General features: G+C 30.3%; 3 protein-coding genes across 5 annotated transcripts; 2 read left to right on the forward strand and 1 right to left on the reverse strand.

Annotated features, from left to right (window-relative positions):
• The first annotated feature begins 5,063 nt into the window (after positions 1 to 5,063).
• LOC107938326 (LIM domain-containing protein WLIM1) lies at positions 5,064 to 7,605 on the forward strand. 2 transcript variants are annotated; one of them, XM_016871434.2, is made up of 5 exons: positions 5,064 to 5,468; positions 5,617 to 5,713; positions 5,841 to 5,884; positions 6,673 to 6,762; positions 7,213 to 7,605. In XM_016871434.2, exons 1-5 carry the CDS (start codon positions 5,334 to 5,336, stop codon positions 7,417 to 7,419), a joined length of 573 nt encoding a protein of 190 aa, XP_016726923.1. In that variant the 5' UTR covers positions 5,064 to 5,333; the 3' UTR covers positions 7,420 to 7,605. The 2 variants fall into 2 exon arrangements, with proteins under 2 accessions (XP_016726923.1, XP_016726924.1); XM_016871435.2 differs by lacking the exon at positions 6,673 to 6,762.
• Positions 7,606 to 8,067: 462 nt separating this feature from the next.
• Positions 8,068 to 9,347, reverse strand: LOC107938325 (translation initiation factor IF-2). Its single transcript, XM_016871433.2, has one exon. It carries the CDS (start codon positions 9,204 to 9,206, stop codon positions 8,280 to 8,282), a length of 927 nt encoding a protein of 308 aa, XP_016726922.1. The 5' UTR covers positions 9,207 to 9,347; the 3' UTR covers positions 8,068 to 8,279.
• An 8,799-nt stretch (positions 9,348 to 18,146) lies between these two features.
• LOC107938314 (protein SOB FIVE-LIKE 5) lies at positions 18,147 to 19,237 on the forward strand. 2 transcript variants are annotated; one of them, XM_016871415.2, is made up of 4 exons: positions 18,147 to 18,582; positions 18,674 to 18,730; positions 18,811 to 18,865; positions 18,959 to 19,220. In XM_016871415.2, the coding sequence occupies exons 1-4, from the start codon at positions 18,262 to 18,264 to the stop codon at positions 18,985 to 18,987; spliced, it is 462 nt and encodes a 153-aa protein (XP_016726904.1). In that variant the 5' UTR covers positions 18,147 to 18,261; the 3' UTR covers positions 18,988 to 19,220. The 2 variants fall into 2 exon arrangements, with proteins under 2 accessions (XP_016726904.1, XP_016726905.1); XM_016871416.2 differs by having other exon boundaries at positions 18,148 to 18,582; positions 18,811 to 18,850; positions 18,959 to 19,237.
• Positions 19,238 to 27,073: the final 7,836 nt, after the last annotated feature.

Raw genomic sequence — 27,073 nt, forward strand, 5'->3', positions numbered from 1 at the left:
GTCATGGCCGGCCACTACTCATTAGGGGGGGAAATTTGACATGCAAGTCCCCCCCTTTGTCCACATGCACTAATAGGTCCTCACACATTGACCTATCACATTTTAGAATTTTCTCACATAAGTCCTATTAACTAAATTCACATGAAATCAACCAAATTGAAGCTTGAAATTTTCACACATTCATTATTACATATTCTAGACAATAAGTATCACATTCAAACATTTTAGTGACTCGGTTTAGCGGTCCCGAAACCACTTCCCGACTAGGGTCAACTTTGGGCTGTCACATACTCATTTATGTTGATGACATGTTGATAGCAGCGAAAGATAAATGAGAGATAAGAAAGGTCAAAGCCTAACTAAGTGAAGAATTTGAGATGAAAGATTTGAGACCAGCAAAAAAGATACTTGGTATGGAGATTCTCAGAGATAGAAAAGCAAGTAAATTGTACCTAAGTCAAAAGGGGTACATTGAGAAAGTTCTTTGCAGATACAATATGCAGAATGCTAAGCCTGTTAGTACTTCTTTAGCAGCCCATTTCAGACTTTCATCGGCTTTGTCTCCACAATCAAATGATGAGATTGAGTACATGTCACATGTTCTATACTCTAGTGCAGTGAGATCTCTCATGTATGCTATGGTTTGTTCATGTCCAGATTTATCATATGCAGTCAGTGCAGTTAGCAGATACATGGTGAATCCCGGTAAAAAACATTGGAAAGCAGTTCAGTGGATTTTAAGATACTTACGAGGTACTACTGATGTTTCCTTACAGTTTGGAAGAACTAGAGATGGAGTCACTGGGTATGTTGATGCTGATTTTGCTGGAGACCTTGATAGAAGAAGATCTCTCACAGGTTATGTCTTTACAATCGGAGGTTGTGCAATCAGTTGGAAAGCCACTTTGCAAACTACAGTTGCTTTGTCTACCACTGAAGCTGAGTATATGGCGATTACTGAGGTTTGTAAAGAAGCTATTTGGTTGAAGGGACTCTTTAGTAAACTCAATGAAGACCTTCAAATTAATACAGTATTTTGCGATAGTCAGAGTGCTATATTCCTTACAAAAGATCAAATGTTTCATGAGAGAACAAAACACATTGATGTTCGGTATCATTTTGTTCGTGATATTATTGCTCGTGGTGATATTGTTGTGAGCAAAATTAGTACTCATGGAAACCCTGCAGATATGATGACTAAGTCACTTCCTATAACCAAGTTTGAGCATTGCTTAGACTTGGTTGGTGTTCATTGTTGAAGTTAAACCGTTAAGGAGTTTTAGGGAAGAGGTGGAGAACTTGTTCGTTGAGAGTTCGCGATGAAGAACTTGTTCATTAAGAATTCGTGTCAAGGTGGAGATTGTTAGAATTAAGTGACCCGAATCCTTATTTAAATAAAATATAGTGGTAAAATAAAATAAAAGTAAAATCCCTATAGAATTATACTTCTTTTATTTTATTTTAGAATAAGGTTTTTTTAAATATTATTAAACTCCATCTATTTGATATTAATTAGAATAAGGAGTTTTACTCCTATTAGAATAAGGTTTTACAAGCTTATAAATAAACATAGTCTACTCCTCTTGTAAAAAAATTCAAATTTGACATAGAAAATTTTCTTCTCCTCTGCCATGGTTTTTTCCCGAAAAGGTTTCCACGTAAAATCTGTGTTCTTTATTTTTCTATTTCTATTTTCTTTGCGATATATTGTCATTACCGACATTTATTTTGTACAATTTTCAAAATCATAATCGGACCGATTGGACCGATAACTGAACAGGGTACTAGTCTAGAATAAAAGGTTGGATTAGTAATTTTTTCTAATTTTATTTTTTAATAGTTTATTCAATTAAACTAGATGAATCGATCGAATTAAAAATCGATGGTCTGACTAGTTCGACCGCATAGTTTCTAAAAGCTTTGATATTTAGTTTATTTCATCAATTGAACTGATTGAACCATCAATCTTTGATTGAACAAGTTAATCCAATCCAATTCTAACGTGACTAATAGAAATGAAGATAATAGTTAGGGATAGTATTTGGTAATTCATATTTGGATATTTGTAAATATATTTGATTCTTTTTAGATTCAATTATTTTAATCATTATTTGACGTAAATTTGGTGCTAATGAAAATATTAAATTTCATATATCCATTATTCGAATTTATTTTATTCAGTGGATAAAGAAATCAAACTTGAATATTCGAATTTATTATCCACTTTACTTTTTTAAAATTTTTATTTAAAATATCTTTTCAACTTACTGGATTCAGATATTCAACAAATTAGTTTGAATTCAAATTTAAATAACAATATTCAAATTAAATGTGGATCATAAATGAATTAAAATTTTAAAACTGATTTAAAAATTTCCTAAAAATCTCTCTCTCCAAACTCCAATCCTTTGTATTTTGTTTTTCATAAATATATCCTAATTAGTATGCTTACAAAACAATCATTTGTTTCCATTTGTATTGTTAAAAATTGGTATACCAAGAGAATAACCAGACATACATGACATGCAATGTGTAATTCATGGTGACGTACATGGACCAGTTTTAACAATAGAAATAAATGAAATTTTTAACAGAAGAACTAATCTGACGTACATGAACTAATTTACTTATTTTTTACAACCAAACTTCAATTATAAAAAGTTCATGATATTTTTACTGTCATACACCACAATTCCAATATTCGATTTTTTTTGCCAACCCTAATTTTCATCATCTTCAATCACACAACGGTAAACAAGGAAGCAAGGCTAGCAAGTGGCCCCTAGGCTCATGGTTAAAGATCAGGTTCTTGGACCCAATGACAATAAAGCAAAGGTGGTCCAACCAGTGGTTCAGGCACATGGGTTCACAAATAAGGTGCATGATTATTACAAGCTGTAATGCATTGCAAATTTGCCAACCATTCACATCAAAACTTATGGAAAAATTTTCTTTTTGGTAGTTTGGGTCAAAGGGGAGTGAACTTAACCAAATTCCCATTTATGAAGAAATATGTGGGCTCAATTGTATTATTAAGCAACATGTTTGTTCTAGGTAGGGCTATGCATGTAGGGCAACGAGGAAAAATTAGGTCTATAAAATGTATATTTTTGAAATATAATGTTTTTACCTTGTTTCGTATTTTTAATCTTTTTACTTTTCAAAATATTTATTTTTAATCTTAAGATTAATTTTTTTTCGTTGATTCTATCAAATAATTTAATTGTTTTTTTTAAATGGTGATATGGCACACATATTTACTTGGTGGAACGTGTCATTGAGTTTTGGTCCATTTAATTAGTGATGAGTAAAATTTGATTCAATTCGAAATAATAATAAAAAAAATTAAATTTCGAGTTAATCGAATCGAGTTATTCAAGTCAACTCGAATACCTCGAGTCGAGTTGAATTTCACAATTTGAATATAGATTTGTGTAAATACCTTTTTAGTCCCTGTCAACTTTGAAAATAAGCAAATTGATTTCTCAACAAAAGTTACAAAAAAATTCAAAATAATTTTAAAATTTTAAAATATTTATAAAAATTTTAAAAATTCTAAAAAATATATAAAAAAGTTAAGATTTTAAAATATTCTAAAATAATAATGTTAGGGACCTAATTAATTATTCAAATTTGTCATACTTAAGTATCTTATTTTTTTATTTTGCTTTGAATTTTTTTTCAAATATATATGGTTTTAAATTTATTTGTTCTAACATGGAATTAGTTATACTGCAATAATATTTTTATTTGATATGTTTAATTTTTTTTAATTTAACTCGAACAATTTCACTCGATTCGACTCGACTTGAATTTCATTTCACTCGATTCGGTTCGAAAGAATTTCAAATTGAGTTAGGATGTCGAAATTTTTTCACTCAATTTGATCAAGCGTTCACCCCTACATCTAACAACTAACAGTAGAATAAATTATTTTTTGGTAAGAGTATGCTATTAATCCCTGTACTTTGATAACATTTGAGATTTAACTCTTTTACTTAAAAAGTTAAGTCCTTTTACTATTTTGATTTTAAAAATTTCAACCCAATCATTAAAATTGTTAGTATTTCCCATCAAAATTTATCAACTTCGCACGTTGATTAAACTATCTTCATATGATGTAGTATATGATTGACGAAAAACACACACGTTAAATTAATAAATTTTAATAAATATTACCAACGACAACAATAATTGAACAAAATCTTTTACCTAAAAAAAATTCTTAATTTTTTAAAAAATCTCCAACACATATCTATACTTAGAATTCAAATAATATTCAACTTTGAAACTAGGCCATTGGCTTAGAATGAAAGAAAAATATCATTGAGGTTAAAGCAGGAGAGGACAGCTAAGCATAGTTGGATAGGGTGGGCTGGCATTTCATAGGGTCCCTAAATTATTCAACCAAAAGTCAAGTTTTTGTCCCACTAATTTCAATACTTACAATCAATATTGATTAAATTAATATCGAATAAGTTAAAATATTTAAATAGAATGATAAACATGTTTTAATATACTTAAATTTATATTCTTTTTCATAAATCATAATGTCAAAATTAATGGAGCAAAGACTTAAGGTAAGTTTAGATGGATAGTGCGTTTATCTGCGATTAGTGTAAAAATAGCAGTGACGGTAAAATTAAATATAATAATAATACTAGGATGTAAGACAAAAAGTAAACTAAACGCACCACACCTAATCATCCATTCAAAACCCACCCACATCTGTCCTATACCCATAATTTGTAAAACTGGAATATATACTTCTAGCTAACAAATGAAGCTCCTATATTGCATTTATGTCTGGGTGATTTAAGGCAAAGTAGCTCCATAATGGTAGCATAGAATTGAACTATTGTTGAATAAGGACCAAATTGATAAAAAATATAAATATTAAAGATTAAATTTATCATTATACCCAGCAAATTTAAGCTACTTTGTACTATGCATCTCTCTACAAGTAGATTAATTCAAATCCATTGGAAGAGAGAGATGATAAATTCACATTTAATACATTAACATTATATAATTCTATTCTTTGTCACTGAATCAGATAAGGACATATTGTCTATTTAATTTCGAGTGTGCCAAATATTAATTGATATATAAAAATATCTAGAGAGAATGGTAGTGATGTGCTTAAAGATTGGACAAAAAATGAATTAGCAAAAAGACCCTTTTAAATTATACACCTGCATTTTGGTCCCCCTCAATCTAAATTACTCCATTTCTCCATCATCCCTTTCCTTATCCTCTTCTATTTTTTCTTCACTCCCCATCAAAACAACACATTGCAAAGAGAAAGGGAATATTATCAAAAGAACCCAACCATGGCATTTGCAGGAACAACCCAGAAATGTATGGCTTGTGACAAAACTGTGTATTTGGTCGATAAATTAACAGCTGATAACAGGGTTTATCACAAGGCTTGTTTTAGGTGCCATCACTGCAAAGGTACTTTGAAGGTAAGTAATGGTTCAATACATGGTGTGTTGGTATGATAAATTATGTCATAATATCGTCAATTTGCCAGCGGAGGACTGGAAAGTAATAATTTAAACCATGAAGTCTTTTCATGAAAATCAATATTGACATACACATCTCATTTTGCAGCTTGGCAACTACAATTCCTTTGAAGGAGTCTTGTATTGCAGGCCTCATTTTGATCAACTTTTCAAAAGAACTGGTAGTCTTGAGAAAAGTTTTGAAGGTATAAAAATTCTGGGTTTCTTTTATATATATATATATATATATATTTTCAAATAGATTCAAAATGGTATGATTTTGGATAGATCTAGTTGATTTTTTCAAGTTCAATTTTCAATTATCTTCCATAGGTACACCAAAGATTGCAAAGCCAGAAAAACCAGTTGATGGTGAGGTAAATTACATGGAAGAAGCTATACTATGCCTGCTTATTAGGTTAAAATACTTGAGAGGTCCCTGTATTATAGGGACTAAATCAAATTAGTCCCTCTATTATTAAATGGATCAATTTAATCCTTATACTATTAAGAAAATCAAATAAGTTCAAATTTGGTGAAAGTACCATGAAGGCCCTTGTACTAGGAGCCAAATTGCATTTTGCCTAATTTACTTGAAATATGGGTAAATTAACCTTGTATTATAGATTAAAGAGCAAATTGATCATTTCTGTTAAAAATTTTATTAATTTCTACTATTGAAAACTGGTGTAGTTGATGAAATAATCAACATGTTGACATATAAGGACCAGTTTTTAATCGTAGAATTGGAAGAAATTTTTACAGAAGGACCATTTTGCTCTTTGATCTAACATACTTGGACTAATTTACTCATTTTTTAGTAGAGGAGACAAAATGCAATCCAATTCCTAGTACACGGGTCACCATGGTAGTTTTATCTCCAAATTGTAATGTAATTAACATTTACTGTATAAGAAATGTCTCAAAAATTGTTATTATTTAATTGTACTTCAATTCCAAACAAAATATTTCATTTTATAGAACCATAGATACTTTAAAATATTAACTTTGTTATACAGAGACTAAGTTTATCTATTTAATAATAGTAACTAATTTGATCAGGTCTTCATAATAGAGGGGCTTTTCAGGTATATTTACCTTGCTTATTACATATACAAATCCTTATATGTAAATTTTCATGATTATATGAACTTTCTTTGTGTAGAAACCAATAGCTACTAAAGTATCAGGCATGTTTGGTGGAACAAGAGATAAATGTTTTGGTTGTAAAAACACAGTGTATCCAACTGAGAGGGTAAACATTATCCTATGATGTTTCAGCATTTGACATGATAATCCTTTTATCAAGAGTCGGATTGTATTTGCCTTCTTTTACTAAAAAAATGAGTAATTAGCCTATGTATATTAGATCAAAGGATAAACTGATCCTTTTGTGAAAAATTTCATCTATCTCTATTGTTAAAAATTGATCTCGTATGTCAGTATAAGGTACACATGACAGATCACGAGTAGTTGTCTGGTTATTCAATCAGTTATACCAGTTTTTAACAATAGAAATGAAATAAATTTTTAACAGAAATGATCAATTTACTCTTTAATATAAGGTATAGAGACTAATTTACTCATTTTTTGAGTAAAAGGACAAAATGCAATTGACTCCTAAAAGAGGGGTGTCCATGATACTATACTTTTACCTAGTATATATATACACGGTAAAAAATAATGTTTTTGATTTGTCTAAAAGGTTACAGTGAATGGTACCCCTTACCACAAGAGTTGTTTCAAATGCACACATGGAGGATGTGTTATAAGCCCTTCAAATTATATAGCACATGAAGGTAGACTTTACTGCAAGCACCACCATGGTCAACTCATTAAGGAAAAAGGGAACTTAAGCCAGCTCGAAGGCGATCGCGAGAAGGATGGAACTGAAGTTGCTGCTGAATCTTAAAATCTCTGTCATCAATGGTGTTTTAGTGTCCTTTTCTTCTATATATATTATCATATATGTTTTTACTGTGTCTGGTTTTTGTTTTTGTTGAAATGCTATACTGTGCAGCATCTTGTAGTGTACTTAAATGAGATGCCACAGGACCTATTTTGAGTCTCTTAGTATATATACTATTGAGTTTGTCAATGCTTGTTATATTATTACTTCTAGTTTCAAAGAGGGAAAATCTTGCACTGTAATTTTCCAATGTTTGCATAAAAGAGGTAGAAGGCAGGGGTATAAACTGAAACAAAAATTGCATACCAAATGCCTAATTGAAAGTGAAATGTTTTGCTTAAGATAAACATGGATTTATGGTTGCCTACCAGTTCATGTTCTCATGTTCAGAGGGCCTATTAAAGTTTATGGTTAGCAGTTCACGGTTGCCTACCTGTTCATGTTTCTGGTGAGTACCCGTGAGTTAAATTACAGCAAAAGAAGACACCAAGTTATAAATGAATCAGTACATGGAGGAAATACCAAAGCTTAAAACAGTATACCAACATCAATATTCTTTATTGATGCATCAGTTACTTAATGTAAAAAAGAGCTGATAAATGATAAACTAAGGATCAAATAGCAAATTCCTATATGACAGTAACAACAAAGTTGAAGAAGTAAATATATAGAATAGTACTAAAAGCTTCTCATAGCATATCTATACACAAAAGACACTGACAAAAAACTACTACACTATATGCTATATATATTTGTGACATTTGTACTTGCATATAGTACTAACTGGTTAAGGTTACATTTTGCAGTAAAAGAAAAAGAAAAAAACTTTGTACATTTTTCGAAATTCACACATTGAAACTAAACTAAGATGTTTTCCCTATGGTGGGTATATGGAACCTCCATGTGAAGAGATAGTCTTTTGACTGGCAAGATAATCTCACTACATCACAAAAAGCTGTGATCGACCCTTTGTTGTTGTTATTGTTCCCTTCATTTCCCCATTCAATCCTCACCCAACAAGAGAACCCTTTTGATTTAACAGGCACCCTTGAATTAGATAGATTAAGCATCACTTCCCCACAGATTCTCTTGCATTCACTGCCTTTCACCATGGAATCAAGCCAGGGACATTCAGGTTGACCCACCATGGCTTTGTAAGCTGAGTTTGCTAGCCTGACTTTGTTGTTGGAATCAGATATAATTGTTGGCATGGACTCAGATTCTATATCATCTTCAACCTCCTCTGGTTTCTTAGGGGCTTGCAATGGTGCTGCTGGTGCTGGTGCTTCATTAATGCACCCAACAATGATGGTTGAACCCACTGGTCTAATTGGCTGAGGTGTTATAAGACTACTAGTGGGAAGAACAGGAAGACCTTGGAGCTGCTTCAAAAAATCCTTCTCTTCCGGTATTTCATGAGCAGCCACCTTTAAACATGGAAGAAGAGGGAGTGTGACCAAACTTGTTGTTGATGATGGTGGTGGCGGCGGCGGCGGCGGTGGTGGAGAAAGCCCTAAGAAATATTGGGTTCTTGCTCTTTTCAATGCTGTTTTTGTTGGCGGTGGTGGTGATAAGCCAGTACCTCTCCCTCTCTTTCTATTCCTACTAGGTCGAGCTTGTAACTGAGGCCATAAATTCCTCAAATAAGGTGACTGTCTCATCTTTTGAGACATAGCTGAGCTTTCATCAATGGAGTTTTCAGGTAACACTTCAGGTTTAGGAGCTATAGGACGGTACCTAGACATAATTTCAGCTGTTTTAGCTGAATAAGGATTCAAGGTCTTGATCATGGTGGTGACTTTGTTTTCTCTCAAACTTTATGTTTGAACACTCAAAAATGTATGGAAATGGAAGAGGGGTGATGGGGGTGGTTTTAAAGAGTAGAAAATTAGCCAATGAATTGAAAGCAAGTTTAGAGGTAGGGGGAGATGTTGACATTTGGATATTTGAATGATGGGGTACGTGTTTGAGGAGCTTAAGAAGATACAGACATGTGGGATTTTGCAGTAGCAAATAGGTACATGCATGCTAACACATCACAGATCAATTCAAATCCCTTTTCCTTAATAATTAAAAAAACATAATTAAAAAACATAATAACTTATTTGGCCCTCTAGTTTTATAAAAAAAATCATTTTAGCCCTCTATTTAATTTTTGTTCTTTTTATCCCTTAAATTTATGTTTTATGTTAAATCACCCGAAATAAATAAAAAAGGTAACGTTTTTTTAACTTTGTTGGTGTGGCATACACGTGGGTTGCCATGTGGAGGACATGTCAACATTTAATTAATTTTTAAAAATTTAAAATTATTATAATAAGTATAAAAAATATTTTTAATACTTTTAAATTTTAAAAAATTAATTAAATGTTGTTGACATGTCATCCACATGGCAATCCGTGTGCATATAACGTTAGCAAAGTGAACAAACGTTAACCTTTTCATCCATTTTGGGTTGATTTGACAAAAAATACAAGTTCAATGACTAAAAGAGATGAAAAATTAAATGAAAAGCTAAAATAATTTTTTTCTTTTGTAAAGTTAGAGGCCCGACAAAATCATTGTGATTAAAAGAAAACCTATAATCCAATTCTGCTGGACTCAAATTTAAAATAATTCAAACCCAAATCGGTCTAATGATGATTAGTGTTCACCTTCTATACTATGTCGTGGATTCGAGTTATGTGTTCACCTTCTAGACTATGTTGTGGATTCGAGTTATAGTACCAGTGTGTGTTTATGATAATGATTTGCTCTTACTCAAGGTGTGTGAATTGTTTTAAAAAATTTAAAAATATCTGAATTAGAAATGAACACAACTCGAATATTAAATGATCCGAATCTAAAATGATAAGTACAAATAAGAATTGTTAAATAATAAGTTGAAAATGATTTGAACTCTAAATAATTCAAACCGACCAAAAATTGAAATTAATCTGATTTTAAAATGATACAAAATCTAAAATAATTCGACAATGTTAAAACTTAAATCCATCCATTTTGAATTAACTCCTCAATAATTTGACACAAAATTATCTAAATCTAAATTGATCCCGGATTCAGAATAAAAATGACTTATGTAATTCAAACTCGAGCTTCAAACTCGAATGAAAAAATTCAAAATATCCTAAACACGACTTAAATAATTGATCGACAAACTTAAATGACTCCGCCATAAATGATTCAAACATAAAATAATCTAAATTTAAAATAATTAAAAATAGAAAATAATATAAAAAATTTCAAACCCAAATGATCCGAAACCAATAAACTAAACCAAAATCCAACCAATCCAGAGTCAAAAACCAACCAATAGGAAAGCAAAAGATAGCATGAGAAGCAAAAGCAAAGGCATTGAAATCGATCCCACACGTAACTTTAGAACCGCTCGTACACCAATCAAAACCCCTGTGTGTGTCACTACTACTTACAACTACATGTGGCGTTGGCGGCCATGCGTTGTTACACCTATCAGCGTTTGGTTTGGTGAGTATTTCATTTTGGCTTCGACCCCCTCACCACCCTTCAATATTACGACACAACAACAGCACACTTTTGGCACTTTGGGTTTCTCTGTCGGTTTAATTTCGAGGGTCGTCGCTCCACGTGGTATTGGCTTAGTCTCCTATTGCATGCAAAGGGGGGATGGATCATGAGTAAGAATGTGATTGGAGGGGTTTTTACTTACAGGTGGCTGATTGTGTGATGGGTTTTCGATAAAACGTGGTCTTATTGCGTTGAAAAGTGTGATGCTTTTTCTTCCCAGTTAGAGCGGTGCTGTTGGTGTTTGCCACGTTGAAGTAAAAAATTGAGATTCTTCTCTCTGAGAAGTCCTGGTTCTAGAGATGTGTATTCATGTTTTTGTCTATCTGTTGTTGGTGATTTCATACCCCTTGAGGGATCAAGTCATAGCTTTTCTTGGATTTCAAGAAAAATATTTAGAAATTATTGGAAAAGAAAATCTCCAACATTAAAAGAATTAATATATATCATACATCAATAACTAAAAGTAGAATCAACTCTAAATTACATTTTATCTCTTTTATTTAAAAAATTGATAAATTAGATTTATACATTAAATCAAAAAACAAATTGATCATTTTGTTAAAAATTACATTCGCTCTTACTGTCAAAAATTGATCTCTCGTAAGTCAGAATGAGGTATGTATACGCGACATGCCACGTGTATAAGATCGACATTTATAAATGTGAAAGTCATATTTATATATCTCACCTTTTTATTTTCATACAAAATTGTTGATACACGGTATCGACGAAAATGGAAAATAAGAGAGAATGTTCTGGTGAAGAAGTAGAGAAGTTTAGAGTATCGTTCTTCTAAAGAGAGTCTTTAAAAACGTATATATATGAGAGAAGTTTTCGGGTTAAACCTCGTATCGAACGTCAAATCAGATTATGATATATTTTATTATAATTGTATAACAAAAATCTAACTAAAAATTCTTTCTTCTCCTTAAGTACCCTAACTCCTGAGAATTTTTCTTACTATAACCAAAAGTTCCATATGGTAAAATGGCTAATATTTTCTATTGCCACAAATATGGTAAAATTTCTCACATTATCATCAGAATTTTGTTGTTATTAGACATTGTATTAAAGTAAATATTAATTCTCTTTGCAATTATTAACAAGGTGGAGATAAGAATGTCGTGCGCACCATAATCTGAATTTTAAAGCCTCGGATAATCTAATAAAAAAATCATTTACACAAGGGTTACCAACTCAAACAAGCCACTTCCTTTGCGTGGAGGTTACTGTCTCCTTAGTTAAGGGAAGACTCATGACCCATACTTTTCATTTTCCATGTGATGAAGTCATGATAATGTTAGATATATCTTGATTGATGCATGACACCAACAAATGCACCACAACTTATATGTTTTACATGATTAAATGAATAAGAAATTTTGGCAATTTCATGGATAAAATTCAAAATATTAATATTATGTTAAATAATAATTATAGGGTCTGTAGAATAATATTATTTTCATAAATCATCCGGTTATTTGATTTGAAATTGTAATTGACCACCAGAGTCGAAGAAAAACACTATGATAAATTTATTTCTTCCTCTTGACCTTTTCCCTTTTGTTACATGAATCCTTAATGATTGAGGCTATAAAATTGTATTAGTTCATGTGTGTATGACCTTAACAAATAGGGGGAATAAATTTATATATGATCAACTTTAATCTAATATGTCCATCAAATTTAATTTAATTTAATTACCAAGTTAAGATCTTCCATTTAGTGCATTCCTTGTATCTTCCATTGCTCGACAGCTTTGATGGGGCCAAAACATAATGTGTTTTGGAAGTCGAGAATAATCAAGGGTGAGTTTTAGGGCTCCATAGGTTATCGACGACAATGGGTGACATAGGTTTTTAGCCAACTTCTGGGTTGATGGAAGAGAGGAGTCAAAAGAAAATTTGGGTTGGAAAGAGAAAGGAGATAAGAAAAAGTGAAGAAAAAAGAAAAAGAAAATAAGATTAAATTTGTTCAAGGGTTGAGCTACATGCCCAATCTTGAAGGTCTATTCAAAATACGGGAGAATTTGGATACTTCGATCAATATTTTTAGAATCAAATTGATGGTCAAACTGGTTAAGTCATCGGTTCGTTAGTCCAATCAATTCAATTAAAAAATTATTAAAAATTAAAAACAACTCGATTATATCAATTTTCAATCTAATTGATTCAATACCATTTTTCAAATCGAAATTTTAATCAATTTTTAATCTCATCCTAATATGTCGACAACAGGAGGCTTTTATTTGTGGTGAGACTTAGCTCACAGTCCATGTACTTACAAACAATTGTGAGCCGTTGAATTATTATAATAACTATTATTATTTTTTAAAATTTAAGGTATTTAGAATATTAAGTTAATATTTTGATAAAATTCAAAACCCTCAAATATAAATTTTAAACTTAATTAAATATTAAATATTAAAAAAATCGATGGCTGAGGAGTTTACGAGCTGTAAGCTTATAGTTTTCTTTTTATTTGGGAGCACTGATTTGGCAATTAAATCTTTATATGTTTTTTCTTGTAAGACTAAATTGTCTTTTTTACTAAAAAATTATGTAAATTAATTTTTATACGTTAAATCAAAAGTAAATTGGTCTTTCTATTAATTTTTATACATTTGTATGAAGTACACATGATATACAGTTCATCAGCCACGTCAATTTTTAACAGTAGAAATGGATGAAAATTTTAACAGAAATGATTAGTTTACTTTTTGCTCTGATGTATAGGGACTAATTCACCTATCTTTTTGAATAAAGAAAATAAAATGCATATAGGGACTTTCATGATAAATTTTTAACTAACCTATCCTTGTCCACTTCACAAATTATATATATCACAAAAGGCAACTAGAGAGATTTTACATTAGTGTTTGTTTTAAGGAAACTTGAATTTACTTTTCAGTAATAAAATTTCGATTTGTATCAATGGAATCGGTGATAATAATGGAGTAAACTTAGAATCATTTTCAATCAAAGAGGAGAAGAAAAAAACACAAATGCCAAATATTAAAGCATGCAATAATATCAGAAAAACAAATGCCAATGGAATGGCAAAGGGCCACAAACAACCAAAGGGCATGTGCTGATGAGTTTAATGCCCTGAGAGAGGGACCAGTTTGATCCACAGCAAGATCCTACAATGGCCCCCTTCATGTGTTATTTTTTGGGTTACAATTTATAATCATTGCTTTTTAAGGGTTCTTTTAGATGAGTAATGCGTTTACCTATGGTTAGTATAAAAATAGCGGTGACGATAAGATTAAATAATGTATCGATATTATAACGTAAGACAAAAAGAAAACTAAACGCATCACACTAAAAATAAACACCCAGCCAAAATGATCAACTTAAACCAAGCATCCGCTTTTGGCCTAATTTAAGGGCCATTGGTCCTTGTCATTTGTTTTTTTTTTTATATTTATCTAAGTTCTATTTTAGAACAAAGTTAATGTCTTTCACCTTTTGGTTAAATGTATACAGTTTTTATTTTAAGGCAAGTTGTAGTTATAGGATTTGCCTTATTACACTCATATATTAAATGTGTATATAAATCATTTTGCATCTTTGGAAACCATGAGGATTCAACATTATTAGTAGGGGCCAAGAACAGCTATTTTGAACTTTTCATTTTCTTTAAAATATCTAATATTCTTATTTAGGATATGTTCAAAAACGGGTATGGAACATAATCCACCACACACACACACACATATATATAAACTTTAAAATAATTGAATATACTAGCCAAATACCAAGCAAGTGCATCATAATTCTTTCTTGGAAGTGTTGGCATTAATGCAAATATTAGGGTTAATGTTTAGTAAAAGTATTATGGAGGTTTATGTACTAGGAGTTAGATTGCATTTTGTCTCCTTTACTAAAAAAATGATTAAATTAGTCCTTGTACGCTAGATTAAATAGTAAACTAGTCTTTTCTGTTAAAAATTTCATTCATTTCTATTGTTAAAAGTTGGCGTGGCTGGCGAAATAACCACAGTTACATGTGGCATGCCACATGTACTCCATGTAGAAGTATAAGACCAATTTTTAACAGTAAAAATGGGTGATTTTTTTTACCAGAAGGACTTGTTTGCTCTTTGATTTGCTCTTTGATTTAATGTATAGTGACTAATTTGCCCATTTTTTTAGTAGAAGGGGCAAAACGTAATCTGACTCCTAGTGCAAGGGCCTCCATTGTATTTTTATTGTGAATTTTCTACCTTAAAATAGGAGAAGGTAATGCCCTTAAGCAATATATATGTATATATTTAATCCATCATCTTATATATATTTGGGTCACGTTAACTCTATATTACCCAAACTTTTCATTTTCCTTGGAATTAATGCAAATTTTCTTAGAACTTGGAAACTAGGTTCACTTTAATACTTGTAGTTCTTTATCCACTTTGATACATGGATTTGACAACTAGGTTCATTTTGGTCCCTTAACTTGGAAAAATTGAAGTTTGATGACATGACACTATAAGGTTATGTCATGTAATTAGATCCACTTTTTTCAGATGATGACGTTACACAATCTTATAAAGTTACGTCATTGATATTTTTTTTCCAAGTTAAGGGATCAAAATGGGAGTAGTTACCAAGTTTAGGTACCAAAGTGGACAAAAAAAATAAATGTATCAAAGTGAACCTAATTGTCAAGTTCAAGGGTAAAAAATTATATTAACTCTTTTCCTTAAAATATCCATTACTCTTCTCAAGCATATGTGTGTGTGTGACAATCAAAGTCCAACTACAAATACATGTCTGAGTAACCATTTGGTGTAGAATCAAACTATTACAAGACAAACTATAAATTGTATCAATCCAAACTATAAACTAACTAATCGAACTAAAACCCATACATGGAAATAACTCATGGTGGGACTTGGAGATCTATAAATTTTAAGTCTAGGTACTTAGAGCCCAGAACCTTTACCTGTGTAGAACACCCAAGCCCACTACACCACTAAACTAAAATTTAGCTACACCTCCTAAAACTCCAAAATAAGAAAATAAAGAAAGAATTTAAAGAATCAAATAAAAGATTCAATATTTGGTTTGATACACTTAACATTTACTACATAAGTATTTTCTTTATATAGACTCAATGTCTCACTACCTTTGTTTTTCTAAGCAATGTGGGATATGAGTTTTTGTATAAACTCACAATCCTTTGCTTTTTTATTCCTAAATGATATGGGATTCATTTCCTTACTAACCTAAAACTTAAGATTGGTGTTGATATTCAATACTCCCCCTCAACCCACCAACTTTCAGCATGCCAAATTGAGGACAGAAACTTTTGAGCTTGTTATCACACAAGCCTTTTTGTAAACAAGATTGCAACTACTTATTATCACCTATCATGTGCTTTGAGCAGCCCGAACCAACAATCTAATCATTCTCATAATTGATTCGATTGCACGTTATAGCTGCAGTCATCTCTTCTTCCGCAACAAATAGTGCCTCAACATCCCATTCTTGTTCACTGTTGGCAGTAGCAACATTACATTTCACGGGCTTTTTCTTCGACCATCAAGCGTGCTCCTTGTGACCCTTTTTGCCGCAATTGTAGTATCTCCCTCTGAACTTCCTGCCAGTGTCATGGGACTTCGTAGCACCCCCTGCACAAGAACTCCCTTCATCTTATAAACTCTTCACCTTGTCCTCATTTCTTTTCGATCCACCTTGCTGCTTGGAATTCCAACTGCTCTGGTTGGTATAGAATGCTTGCTCCTCTTTTCTTTGCTAACGCTTCTTAACCAACAAACAAATTCTTAAACTCAACAAGTGATGGTTAGGTTTGCCATGTATTGCAGCAACAAAACCTCTGAACTCTGGTTTCAAGCCATGGTTGATTATCCTCTTTACCCTGATGTCCCGATTGAAGCTTGTGGATCCAAGTCACCTATCTCTTGGCATAACGATTTCACTTTGTGGAAATACTATGAGATTGTCATGTCACATTGTGCCATTGACAATAACTCGCCCTCGAAGAGTTAAAGCTTTGTGTCATTTTTCTTGGAGAACAAACTTGCCAATGTATCCTATGCTTCTTTCGGAGTTTTGGCATCTCGGATGTGCTCCAACACGTCCTCTTCAATCATCTTCTTCAACATGAATATTGCTTTACCGAATTTTATTTTCCATTTTCTTAGTGTGTCACTTGCATCCTCAACTTCCAGTTCTCACTTCATTACCATTGATAACCTCCCAAAGGTCTTTTCTTTGCATATAAGACATTATGCAAGTTTACCACGTATTATAGTTGTCTGATGTGAAAGATCAGATAATACTGCAACCACAAAGCATACTAAGAAAAGTTTCACTCCTTACTTGGCTCTGATACTTATTATAAAATACTCAAACTCACAATTCCACCAAACTAAAATTTAACTACACCTCCTAAAACTCCAAAATAAAAAAAATAAAGGAAGAATTTAAAGGACCAAATAAAAGATTCAATATTTGGTTTAGTGCACTTAACATATACTACATAAGTTTTTATATAGACCCAATGTCTCACTACTTTTATTTTTCTAAGCAATGTGGGATATGAGTTTTATATAAACTAACAATCCCCTTTTTTTATTCCTAAATGATGTGGGATTCATTCCCCTACTAACATAAAACTTACTACCTAAAGACTACTCATAAAAGTTAAATTTTTTTACCGTAATATTTTCCAATAAATTTGTGTTGATACTCACCAACCTTTGCCAACTGGCCAAGGACTTGTTGCTTCTCAAACATAAATTAAGAAACAAGTATGAGGCATAACTCTCCAAATATATATACTTTAAAAAGAAAAAAAAATTGAATATACTCATCAAATACCAAGCAAATGCGTCAATAGTTCTTGGAAGTGTTGGCATTAGCATTAAATCATAGTCTCTATAGGCTTTTGCTGCTATTGCATATAGTTCTTGAAAGAAGTTAGCCTTAATTTGGGAAGATGGAATCTTCATTAGATGATTTATATTTTTTTTCAATGATCTAACAAGACATTCATGGGGTCACTTTAGACCGGCCTCTTTCCACCATTTAATGCATTCCAACAGCTTCCCCAAAGGGACATCATGTATGTATGGTCATTTCCCCTTTATCACCATTCACCACTTATTTGATTTACACAAGAAAAAACAAGATGGGCCAAAGGGTGGGAGAAAGGACAGAACTAGTCTAAGATTTTGAGTGTATATATACACAAACACCTTTCAAGGACTTTGCATGAAAATCCAAGAGAAAAAAAAAAGGTTCCTTTATTTTTCATTCATTTGTTCATATAATGAATATATCACCTTCACAATGTGGTAGTAGTGGTTGTGAGCCTGGTTGGACATTTTACTTGGATCAATCCTCTTACTACTCACAAACTCAGCGTCCAAATGAAGAATATGTAGGAAAAGGAGGTATATTCATGGCTGAAGAAGCTGCTGAGGTGGACTTATCAATGGTATCTGATGCATCTTCTGGTCCAAAACGTTACTATGATGATTATGATCAATGCTCTGAACCAGTTAAGAAAAGAAGCAAAGCCAAAAAGAAAATCAAAGAACATGGTGTTGATGATGACACTGCAACCTCCCCTTTAACAATTTTTTCCAAGGCAAGTTCTACATTATAAGTACAATATACTTTACAGCATAATATATATATATCTTCTTTTATAACTGGTGTATGTATGCATGTATGTATAGAAGAGTTGCAGCAAGAAGTTGGACTTTTCACAAAGCTTCTCTGGTACATGTTTTAAGGTACTTTATTTACTATTTCCTCCATTGGAACCAGTTTTTTTTTCTTCCATTGTTATTGTCAACTGTGAGCTTTCTTCCAGGGTAAATCAACATTGCACTTGAAACCTGGAAACAAAGCAGGTACAAAAGATTCAGGTTGATCTTTTCTTTCACTTGTTGTGATATATAATATATATACATACATATATGGCTTAATCTGCATTGACTTAATAATAATCCTTGGAACAGGTGATTTTCAAGAAAGAAACTGGGACTGACAAAAGGGTAGACTGTAACAGCTTTTGTCTCAAAGGGATCTTGTTACTCCATTTTCTATTCTTGTTTCATTTTCCTTTTTCCAATTCTACTTATTTATCTGCTCCTGCAAATGCAATGGGAAACAACCCATGAACATTAAAAATAAGTTAAGTTTCTGTCATTGGGGGTGTATATATATTATATATGCATATGTATATATATTTTATCAATGATGACATGATAAGGTCACTTGTGAAAATTGTAGGTTTTCTCCAGTTTCTCTTCTTAACATCACACTGCATAGTATCTGTAGAATCTGGTTTTATTAGCATAGAATCTAGAGATTATAATGCAGGTGAAAAATAAAATTATATAAAAAATATATTTATAAAAAAATTGGTATTAATTATAAATATATATTTACTATATATATATAAAAAGTTGTTTTATCTCTCCTTAATCCGTGAGACAAATTCAAATAATAGCAGTTATAACAAGTGAAAGCAAGGAATACAATATTAATAAAAAAAAACTTCATATTATAAGCAAAGAAAATTAAAAAAAAAAAGCTGGTCCTTGGATGAAGAGGGGGATACCCATGGAACTCATTTCCACCCACCAAACACAAAAATTGAAGAAATAGTATAAGATAATGTAGATGTAGCTCAGTTTTATGAGGTCGTAGTTACATTTACAGGTTAAGGATACATTGTACGAGACATTTTAATTTTAATAAAATTAAAAGATAAACCTCAAATCGAGAACAATACTTAACGTGAGGAAGATCCGACTCCTCAACAGCTAATATCCATCCAATGATCCCAAATAGCCTCAAAAGAAATATGACCCACCATTTTCCCCACATCTGCAAAATGCCAACCTAGCTTAAAAACTAGGTAGGGTTGGTTAAATTTGGAGAAGCTAATATATTGCTTATTTCAGTTTGAAAACAAACAAATATTTTAAGATGGGGAGGGAAAAAGGCAAACATCATTTTCCACCAAAGAAGGGTCCCCAAAAGCATCAATCAGACTCCATCCTCCATATTTTTTGATAGCTAGCTAGCTACCAACCAAGAATATGATCCATATAATAGAAGGAGCAAAGCAATTATTGAGATTTGCTTTTGGTTTAGTGAATGTGTTTTTTCCCTGGCCGTCCTCAGAATTTGCAACCATATCTTGGAAAGGGACTTGGATCTTAGGAAAAGGACAATATGTCCCTTCTTTTATCTTTTCAATCTTTCGTTGTTGTCACTTTATTTATATCTATATTATGAGGGTAGACCATAAGTGATATCCGACAATCAAATTTAAATGTGGTCAAATTATGTTGTAGTGTTTTACATAAACATCCTTATTAACAAGATATCTGATGGAAGGACTCAAGAATACCCCAAACACACACATATATATAGGCAAGCGCAAGGGATATCCAGTAATCAAATTAAGAATAAATGTCAATTTATTTAGTATAATCACAAATGACCGTATCCATTTTATAGTATATAGTCTGAACTTAATCTTATTTGAACTAAAGATATTTAAATAAAATCCTCTAAACAGTGATAACTTTAAAATTCAAACTTAATCCAAATATATCGGACGACTTCTTCTAACCATTTGTTCATATTTTCATACCATATAGATGTTAGGAAAAGGACAATGTGTCTCTTCTTTGTTCTTTCAATCTTTCTCTATTCACATTATATACATAAAAGGTAAGGATCCACCAATTAAACTTCAAAAAGATATCAATTAAAGGCTTGAATCCTAATATTCAATCCAATCAAATTACGGTTTACATTTTTGTATATGAACATCCCTATTAGCAAGATTTATAATAAAAAAAACTTGACAATTATTAAACTTTTTTTTGTCACCAATCGTTAAATGCTAATGAAAGGATAACGGTCAACTTTTATAAATTTATACAGATCTATCTGTATTTGGACAACTGTTTGTCCAGGTTCATTTTTGATATAAAACAAAAACTATACTTTTTTTAATTAATTTATATATATTTTTTAATTTATGTTTGCACATGACATACTCAGAGGCTACCACGTGGCACCACCGGCTTGACTAGCAATACCACGTCAATACAAACTATTGATGTTAGTAGGAGGTACCAACCTGATTTATGGAATACAAATTCAGAACCAACTAAGTCCAAAAAATTATTTAGAGACCAACTAGATACAAATGGACAAGTTGAGTACCAAAATATATATTATCCAAAAACAAATTGGACAGTAATTTTCCAGTTTAAGGCTTTTTAGTATAACTCTAATTTAACCCATTTGTAAAGGAGAATAGCAAGCTTGGCATCCGATACTTGGGCTTTACGCATTATTTCTAAAGGTCCGGAATGAGCCACCCTTAATCCAAGAAGAGTACTACGATTTAATTAAATTAAATAGTAATTATTTATTTAATTTCGTAAATGAGTGTAAAAGAAATTTTAATTAATCAAAATTAAACAGTAATTTTTTATTAAATTCTGTATAGCATTACAAATTATATATAATTTTAATATTATCTTTATTTTTTTTATAAAATTTCATTGATAATGCATTAAATAATTTCTTCATAAATTAAATCTCAACTTCTAACTTTCTAATTTACATATTTCAATTTTCAATCCCAATTTTAGAAGTTTTTATATATTCTATTTTTTATATTATATTTTATGATATATTTCAATTATTTATTTCTATGTCATATATTCATGCATCTAAAAGTGACAAATAGGGGGTTAAGGGTTTTCAATTGGAACTCAGGGAGAAGGTACGATAGTTCTCTTTGGTGGCCCAAATCTCTACATTATTCAATTCGCAAGTATGGGTTAAAATTTGGGGGTTTTTTTAATCTATGTTCGAGGTTTATGGTTATCTCTTTTAGTAATATCGTTTACAAGGTTCGAATATGTGTTCTCACTTAAGAGTAAGTATAATGTATCTTACCACTGCACTCAGTACTTGTTGATATAGAAATTGAATTTTGAGTCAAAGTCCTCAACATATCCAAAATAAGTTGATTATCGTTCATAAATGAGAACCAAATATGAAAAATTTAGAGTTTGAACTTCGTAAGTTGCTTGTATGGATAAATTTGAGAGATGTTTAGCTCTATACAAATTTAGGGCTAAGGTATAATCTGAGTGCATTTAGTAATCCACTCGATGTGGATGGTATTATAGTAGGGTAAAACATATTAGCTTATGCAAAAGTTTGTGTTGATATTAATACTAGTTTAGTGATACCTAGAGCCATTAATGTCATATTGAAGGATGGGTCCACTAAGTCTATATTAGGGGATGTTCCATGGCTTCTAAAATGGTGCTTGTGGAGTGAAGCAAGGATGTTTGAACTAGGTTGGATCAATTAGTTGGATTCGTAATTAATTTGGGTATTGATTCGAATAAGGAAAAAAAGTTGATTAAACCAAACAGTTGAACGGATTGAATTGAACTTTTAATATTTTTGTATATTTATAAATTTTTAATGATTTATTTAATTAAATTACACAGAAAAATCAAACCACTCAAATCGATAAACCAATGATCTAACCAGTTCGACCATTGGTCTAATTCTGAAAACCTTAGAAATGGTTCATTCTAAAAGGATAAAAGAGGTTGTCAAAATGTGGATTCCTAAAAAGAAGACCATGGATGGATGAAGGTAGAGTAGTTTCTTCTAGTTTATTTAAGTTTTACAACACGTTTTAAGTATGTCTAAATAGTTTTCATGTCCATAAATCATCAAAATCAAACTTTGATAATTGAAGTTCTAAGAGTCTTACAAACTTGCATCCAAAACAACAAACCTCACTTGCTTAAACAAATTTAAAAAGTTCATGATTTCGGAATTTAGTTCCTATACTTTTATTTTCGGGAACTTAGTCTTTTTATTTTTCAAATTTCAAAATTCAAGTCTAACTCTTAACATTGTTAAAAATATTTTGTTAAATTCGGGTTCATATAATGTAATTCTTTTAGTTACATTGTTACCAATTGATTTTTTTTATTTTAAAATATCACACCAAAAAATTTAAAAATATTAACAATTGGACTTAATTTTTGAAATCCAAAAAAAAAGGACTAAATTCTTAAAAATAAAAACATAAAGACTAAATTCTAAATTTATGAATAGTATAGACACCTATTACATATTTTAACTTAATTTAAAAACCATCCATAAAGTGGCGGATATTCACAATTCCCATAGCCACGTGGCTACGAGGAACTAAGCGAACGCAAAGCAAAGAGCGCTAATCGAAGAGCTCAAACCCAATGACCCGCAAAACATAAAAGCTTAAGATTAGAACCATTTTTTAATTAAAAATGATAAAGTTACTATTTATTACATTATCCCATGTCAGCAATAATTTATAATTAATTTCGTAAATTTAAATACATTAAAATTTTTTTTTTACGTTTTTGTTGAGTGTTTTCGTGGGTATATTTTTTCTATAAAGGTTAAGTTTTTATTTATAAGACAGTTCCTGAATATGACGTATTAAATGAGTCTTTACATATGTTAATATGTATTATATTTTAAGGTTAACATGTATATCATGAATATGAATTTGCTTGCATGATGACACGAACCAATCAAATATAAACTCGTATACATGAATATGTGGCACGTGTACATGATTATACGATTTGGCTAATTAAAAAGGTAGTATTAAGTTTCGTTTTTAATATTCTTACAACAGAAATAAATGCTCGAATTTGAAATTTAATTTTCATTCAAATAAATTTGAAATTCAAATAATCTTTCATTTGAATAAATGTCCTAAATCTTTTTATTTAATAGCTAGAAAAGGACCAGAGGTTTGAATTGATTTTATATTATTCAAATTTGTAAAAAAAATGAAAAATGAAATTAAATTATTAAGTTATTAAAAAAAACTCAAAAAATAAATTAAATAAAAAATAAGTCTGGTTAAAATACGAGTCAAGTTTGAACTCTTATATTAAGGTCTCAGTTTGACCCAAGATCTATTTTTCCATTTTATAATATGTTATAAAAAATTTATAATACTATAGTAATAATATTAAAATTAAAATAAAATTTATACTTTTAATTGAAATTCAAAAAGAAAAAAAAGAGAGATAGAAACGAACCTAAATATATATATTAATCATTGTATACTAGATAAAAATAAATAAATTGAATATTTTTATTAAAAATTACATCTGTTTTTACTGTTGAAAGTTGGTTCTTGTATATCAAATGAGGTACGCGTGGCATATCATGTGTAATTGTTTGGTTATTCTATTAATAATGTCAAATTTTAACAGTAGAAATGAATGAAATTTTTAATAGAAATAATTAATTTGCTCTTTGATATAACATATAATGATTAATTTATTATTTTTTAAATAAATAAGGAAAAATATTTTTAAAAATTCAAAAGATTTTGATTGGGTGCTAAATTTAAAAAAAATCAAAATTCATATATAAAAACACAATGAATTAAAATGGGTGCTCAGAATATTTTGAAAAGGACTGTAACGTAATTAAAACGAAACATAATGGTTTGATTGGTCAACTAAAGTTATATTTGATGAATTATGAAAATCAATAAATACCAAAATGGCATAATGACTTATTTAGTCCTCTAATTTTTTATAAATTAAAAGAAGTCATTTTATCTCTTTATTTAATTTTTCATTTTTTGGCGCTTAAACTTATTTTTTTGTCGAGTCATCCCAAAATAAATAGAAATGTTAACCTTTTTTTTTTTTAAACTTTGTTGATATGAATACACATTGATTACTATGTGGATAATATGTCATCGTTTAATTAAATTTTTAAATTTAAAATTTCAAAATATATAAAAATGTTTTAAAAATTAAAAATTATTAAATTTATTTTAAAAATTTTAATATATATTTTTAATATTTTATGATTTTTAAAAAGTAATTAAATGTTTATATGTCATCTACGTGGCAATCCATGTGTATGCAATATCAACAAAGTTATCGGGTGATTTGACCCAAAAAAACACAGATTTAAGGGCTAAAAGAGGAAAAAATTTAAATGGAGGGTTTAAAACGACATTTTTTGGGAAAAGTTTGAGGGCCAAAAAATTCATTATGCCTATTAAAATTATAAATGAACCTTGATACCATGTGCAATGTCACAGATGAACAATACTTTCGCTCAATTTTATATATGAAAATTTGATTTGATTCAATTTTCACAAATCACTAACAACATTATCGAATTAACACAATTTCACGTCAATATATTGCATACACGAACAATTATATTGATCCGATATGAAAATAAATGTATATGTTCACTTCTTTAAATATGCACAATTGAGTTAAAATCAAAGTTACATATATACATATGAGTCACATATCAACTTTCATGTGTATAATTACATCAAATCAATGTTTATGCATTAACTTGTACATCGAGCTAAAGTTCATGCATAACTTTAATATTTATCCCTTACGAAAAATAGAAACTCTGTTGGTTCAAATGTTAAGAAACTTGATACCTTTCAAAAAGTATTTTATGAGAAATTATTTTATGGCCACCACATTATTCATAATCCATTTCCCGATTATTTAATGACGTTTCAACAAAATTTTCCATGTCATTAATATATAATTTTGGTTTTTTTTTATCTCGAACTCGAACCATGAACCTAGAATCTAAAATCCGAATTAAAACTTTCAATTCGGGGTTCAAGATTTAAGGTTTATGATTTGGGGTTCGCGATTCAAGATTTAGTATTCAAAATAGAAAAATCATCAAATTTATATGTCAAAGACGTGAAAAAAATTACTGAAATGTCATTAAATAATTGAAAAAAACCATAAATGATATAGTGAGAAGGATCCATACAATAATTCATCGAATTTCCTATTTTAAAATTATGAATAGAAAAATAAAAAAGCATCGATAAAACTTTATCCCCGTTTAATCGAAACTCGATGTGACTAAACTATTCGACATAAAAAAATTGAAGTAAAAAAATTAATTATTTTTTTAAAAAAAGTGGGGGACATGACGTGAGAATGAGAAGTGGGGTTAGTTTTGTTTGCTTTCTTTATTTAATTTCCCCTATTTTTGAAAATTATTAAATATTTCTGTTGCTTGGCAACATCATTTTCCCCTTTTTGACCACGAGACTGACTGAGGTTGCGTCTTGGATTCTAAATTATCTTCTTCCTCAACAATTTCCCCCCCTTTTTTTTAATTAAAAAAACTTTTTCTTTTTTTACAAAATTCAAGGCAAAAATATATAAATAATAATAAAACTCATAAAAATGGGATGTAGCGGTCACTAAAGAGATCAATGCACGTGTGATGCACAGTCACCAAGGGCTAAAATCCACTGCCTCACAGCCCGTCAATCGCCGGTTACCCTCCCTCTTTCCAATAAAATTTTATATTGGTCTAATTTTGTAAACGGTCCTTGTATTATAGGTTTCTTTTGTTGATTAAATCATTTCCTTTTTATTTTTTGATTTCAAAGTGTATATTTTTAAACCTTTTAATTTATTTTATAATTTAATTTGATGTGATTTTTTAAAATTTTGTGACACGTGGTCCTCCATCTCACTGTTTGCGTACGTCATATATGAGTTTTTTTTCTGGTTCTTTATTCGTTGTGTTTTGTATTTATTTGATTATGTATTTTAGTTGATCAAAAATATGTCTATAGTTATATTATTCTTGTCTGATTTAATTGAATAAATTATTAAAGAATTATAAAAATTAAAAAATAGAAAAAATTAATTCAACCCGTTTTTAACTCGGTTCAATGAGTCTAATCCCTTCTTCCAAATCGATATTTTGACCGATTTTTGATCTAATCAATCTATTCGATTAGTCTAATCCAATTCTAAAAACAAAAATCTAAAGTATATATACATATTTAAAAGATCAACCATGTCAAATATATAAGATCAAATTAACATAAAAGTAAATAGACTAAAAATTATTAAACTATAATAAATGGATTAAATTTGTTAACCATACATAATAGAGGGACCTTTTATAAAAATTAACCATTTAAATAAAATATTTTAAAATTTTAATAACCTGACTTGCCCCAAAAAGAAGAGCTGTAAGGA

This window comes from Gossypium hirsutum, chromosome D06 (assembly GCF_007990345.1).
Source record: "Gossypium hirsutum isolate 1008001.06 chromosome D06, Gossypium_hirsutum_v2.1, whole genome shotgun sequence".
Taxonomy (NCBI): Eukaryota; Viridiplantae; Streptophyta; class Magnoliopsida; order Malvales; family Malvaceae; genus Gossypium; species Gossypium hirsutum.

Excerpts from the sequence above, each read along its gene's own strand:
- LOC107938326 (XM_016871434.2), top strand. The coding sequence starts at position 5,334 with ATGGCATTTGCAGGAACAACCCAGAAATGTATGGCTTGTGACAAAACT. Across the intron at positions 5,714-5,840 it reads TCTTGAGAAAAGTTTTGAAG|GTACACCAAAGATTGCAAAG; the intron begins GTATAAAAATTC and ends TATCTTCCATAG. Across the intron at positions 5,885-6,672 it reads AAAAACCAGTTGATGGTGAG|AAACCAATAGCTACTAAAGT; the intron begins GTAAATTACATG and ends TTCTTTGTGTAG.
- LOC107938325 (XM_016871433.2), bottom strand. The coding sequence starts at position 9,206 with ATGATCAAGACCTTGAATCCTTATTCAGCTAAAACAGCTGAAATTATG.
- LOC107938314 (XM_016871415.2), top strand. The coding sequence starts at position 18,262 with ATGAATATATCACCTTCACAATGTGGTAGTAGTGGTTGTGAGCCTGGT. Across the intron at positions 18,583-18,673 it reads CTTTAACAATTTTTTCCAAG|AAGAGTTGCAGCAAGAAGTT; the intron begins GCAAGTTCTACA and ends ATGTATGTATAG. Across the intron at positions 18,731-18,810 it reads TCTCTGGTACATGTTTTAAG|GGTAAATCAACATTGCACTT; the intron begins GTACTTTATTTA and ends GCTTTCTTCCAG.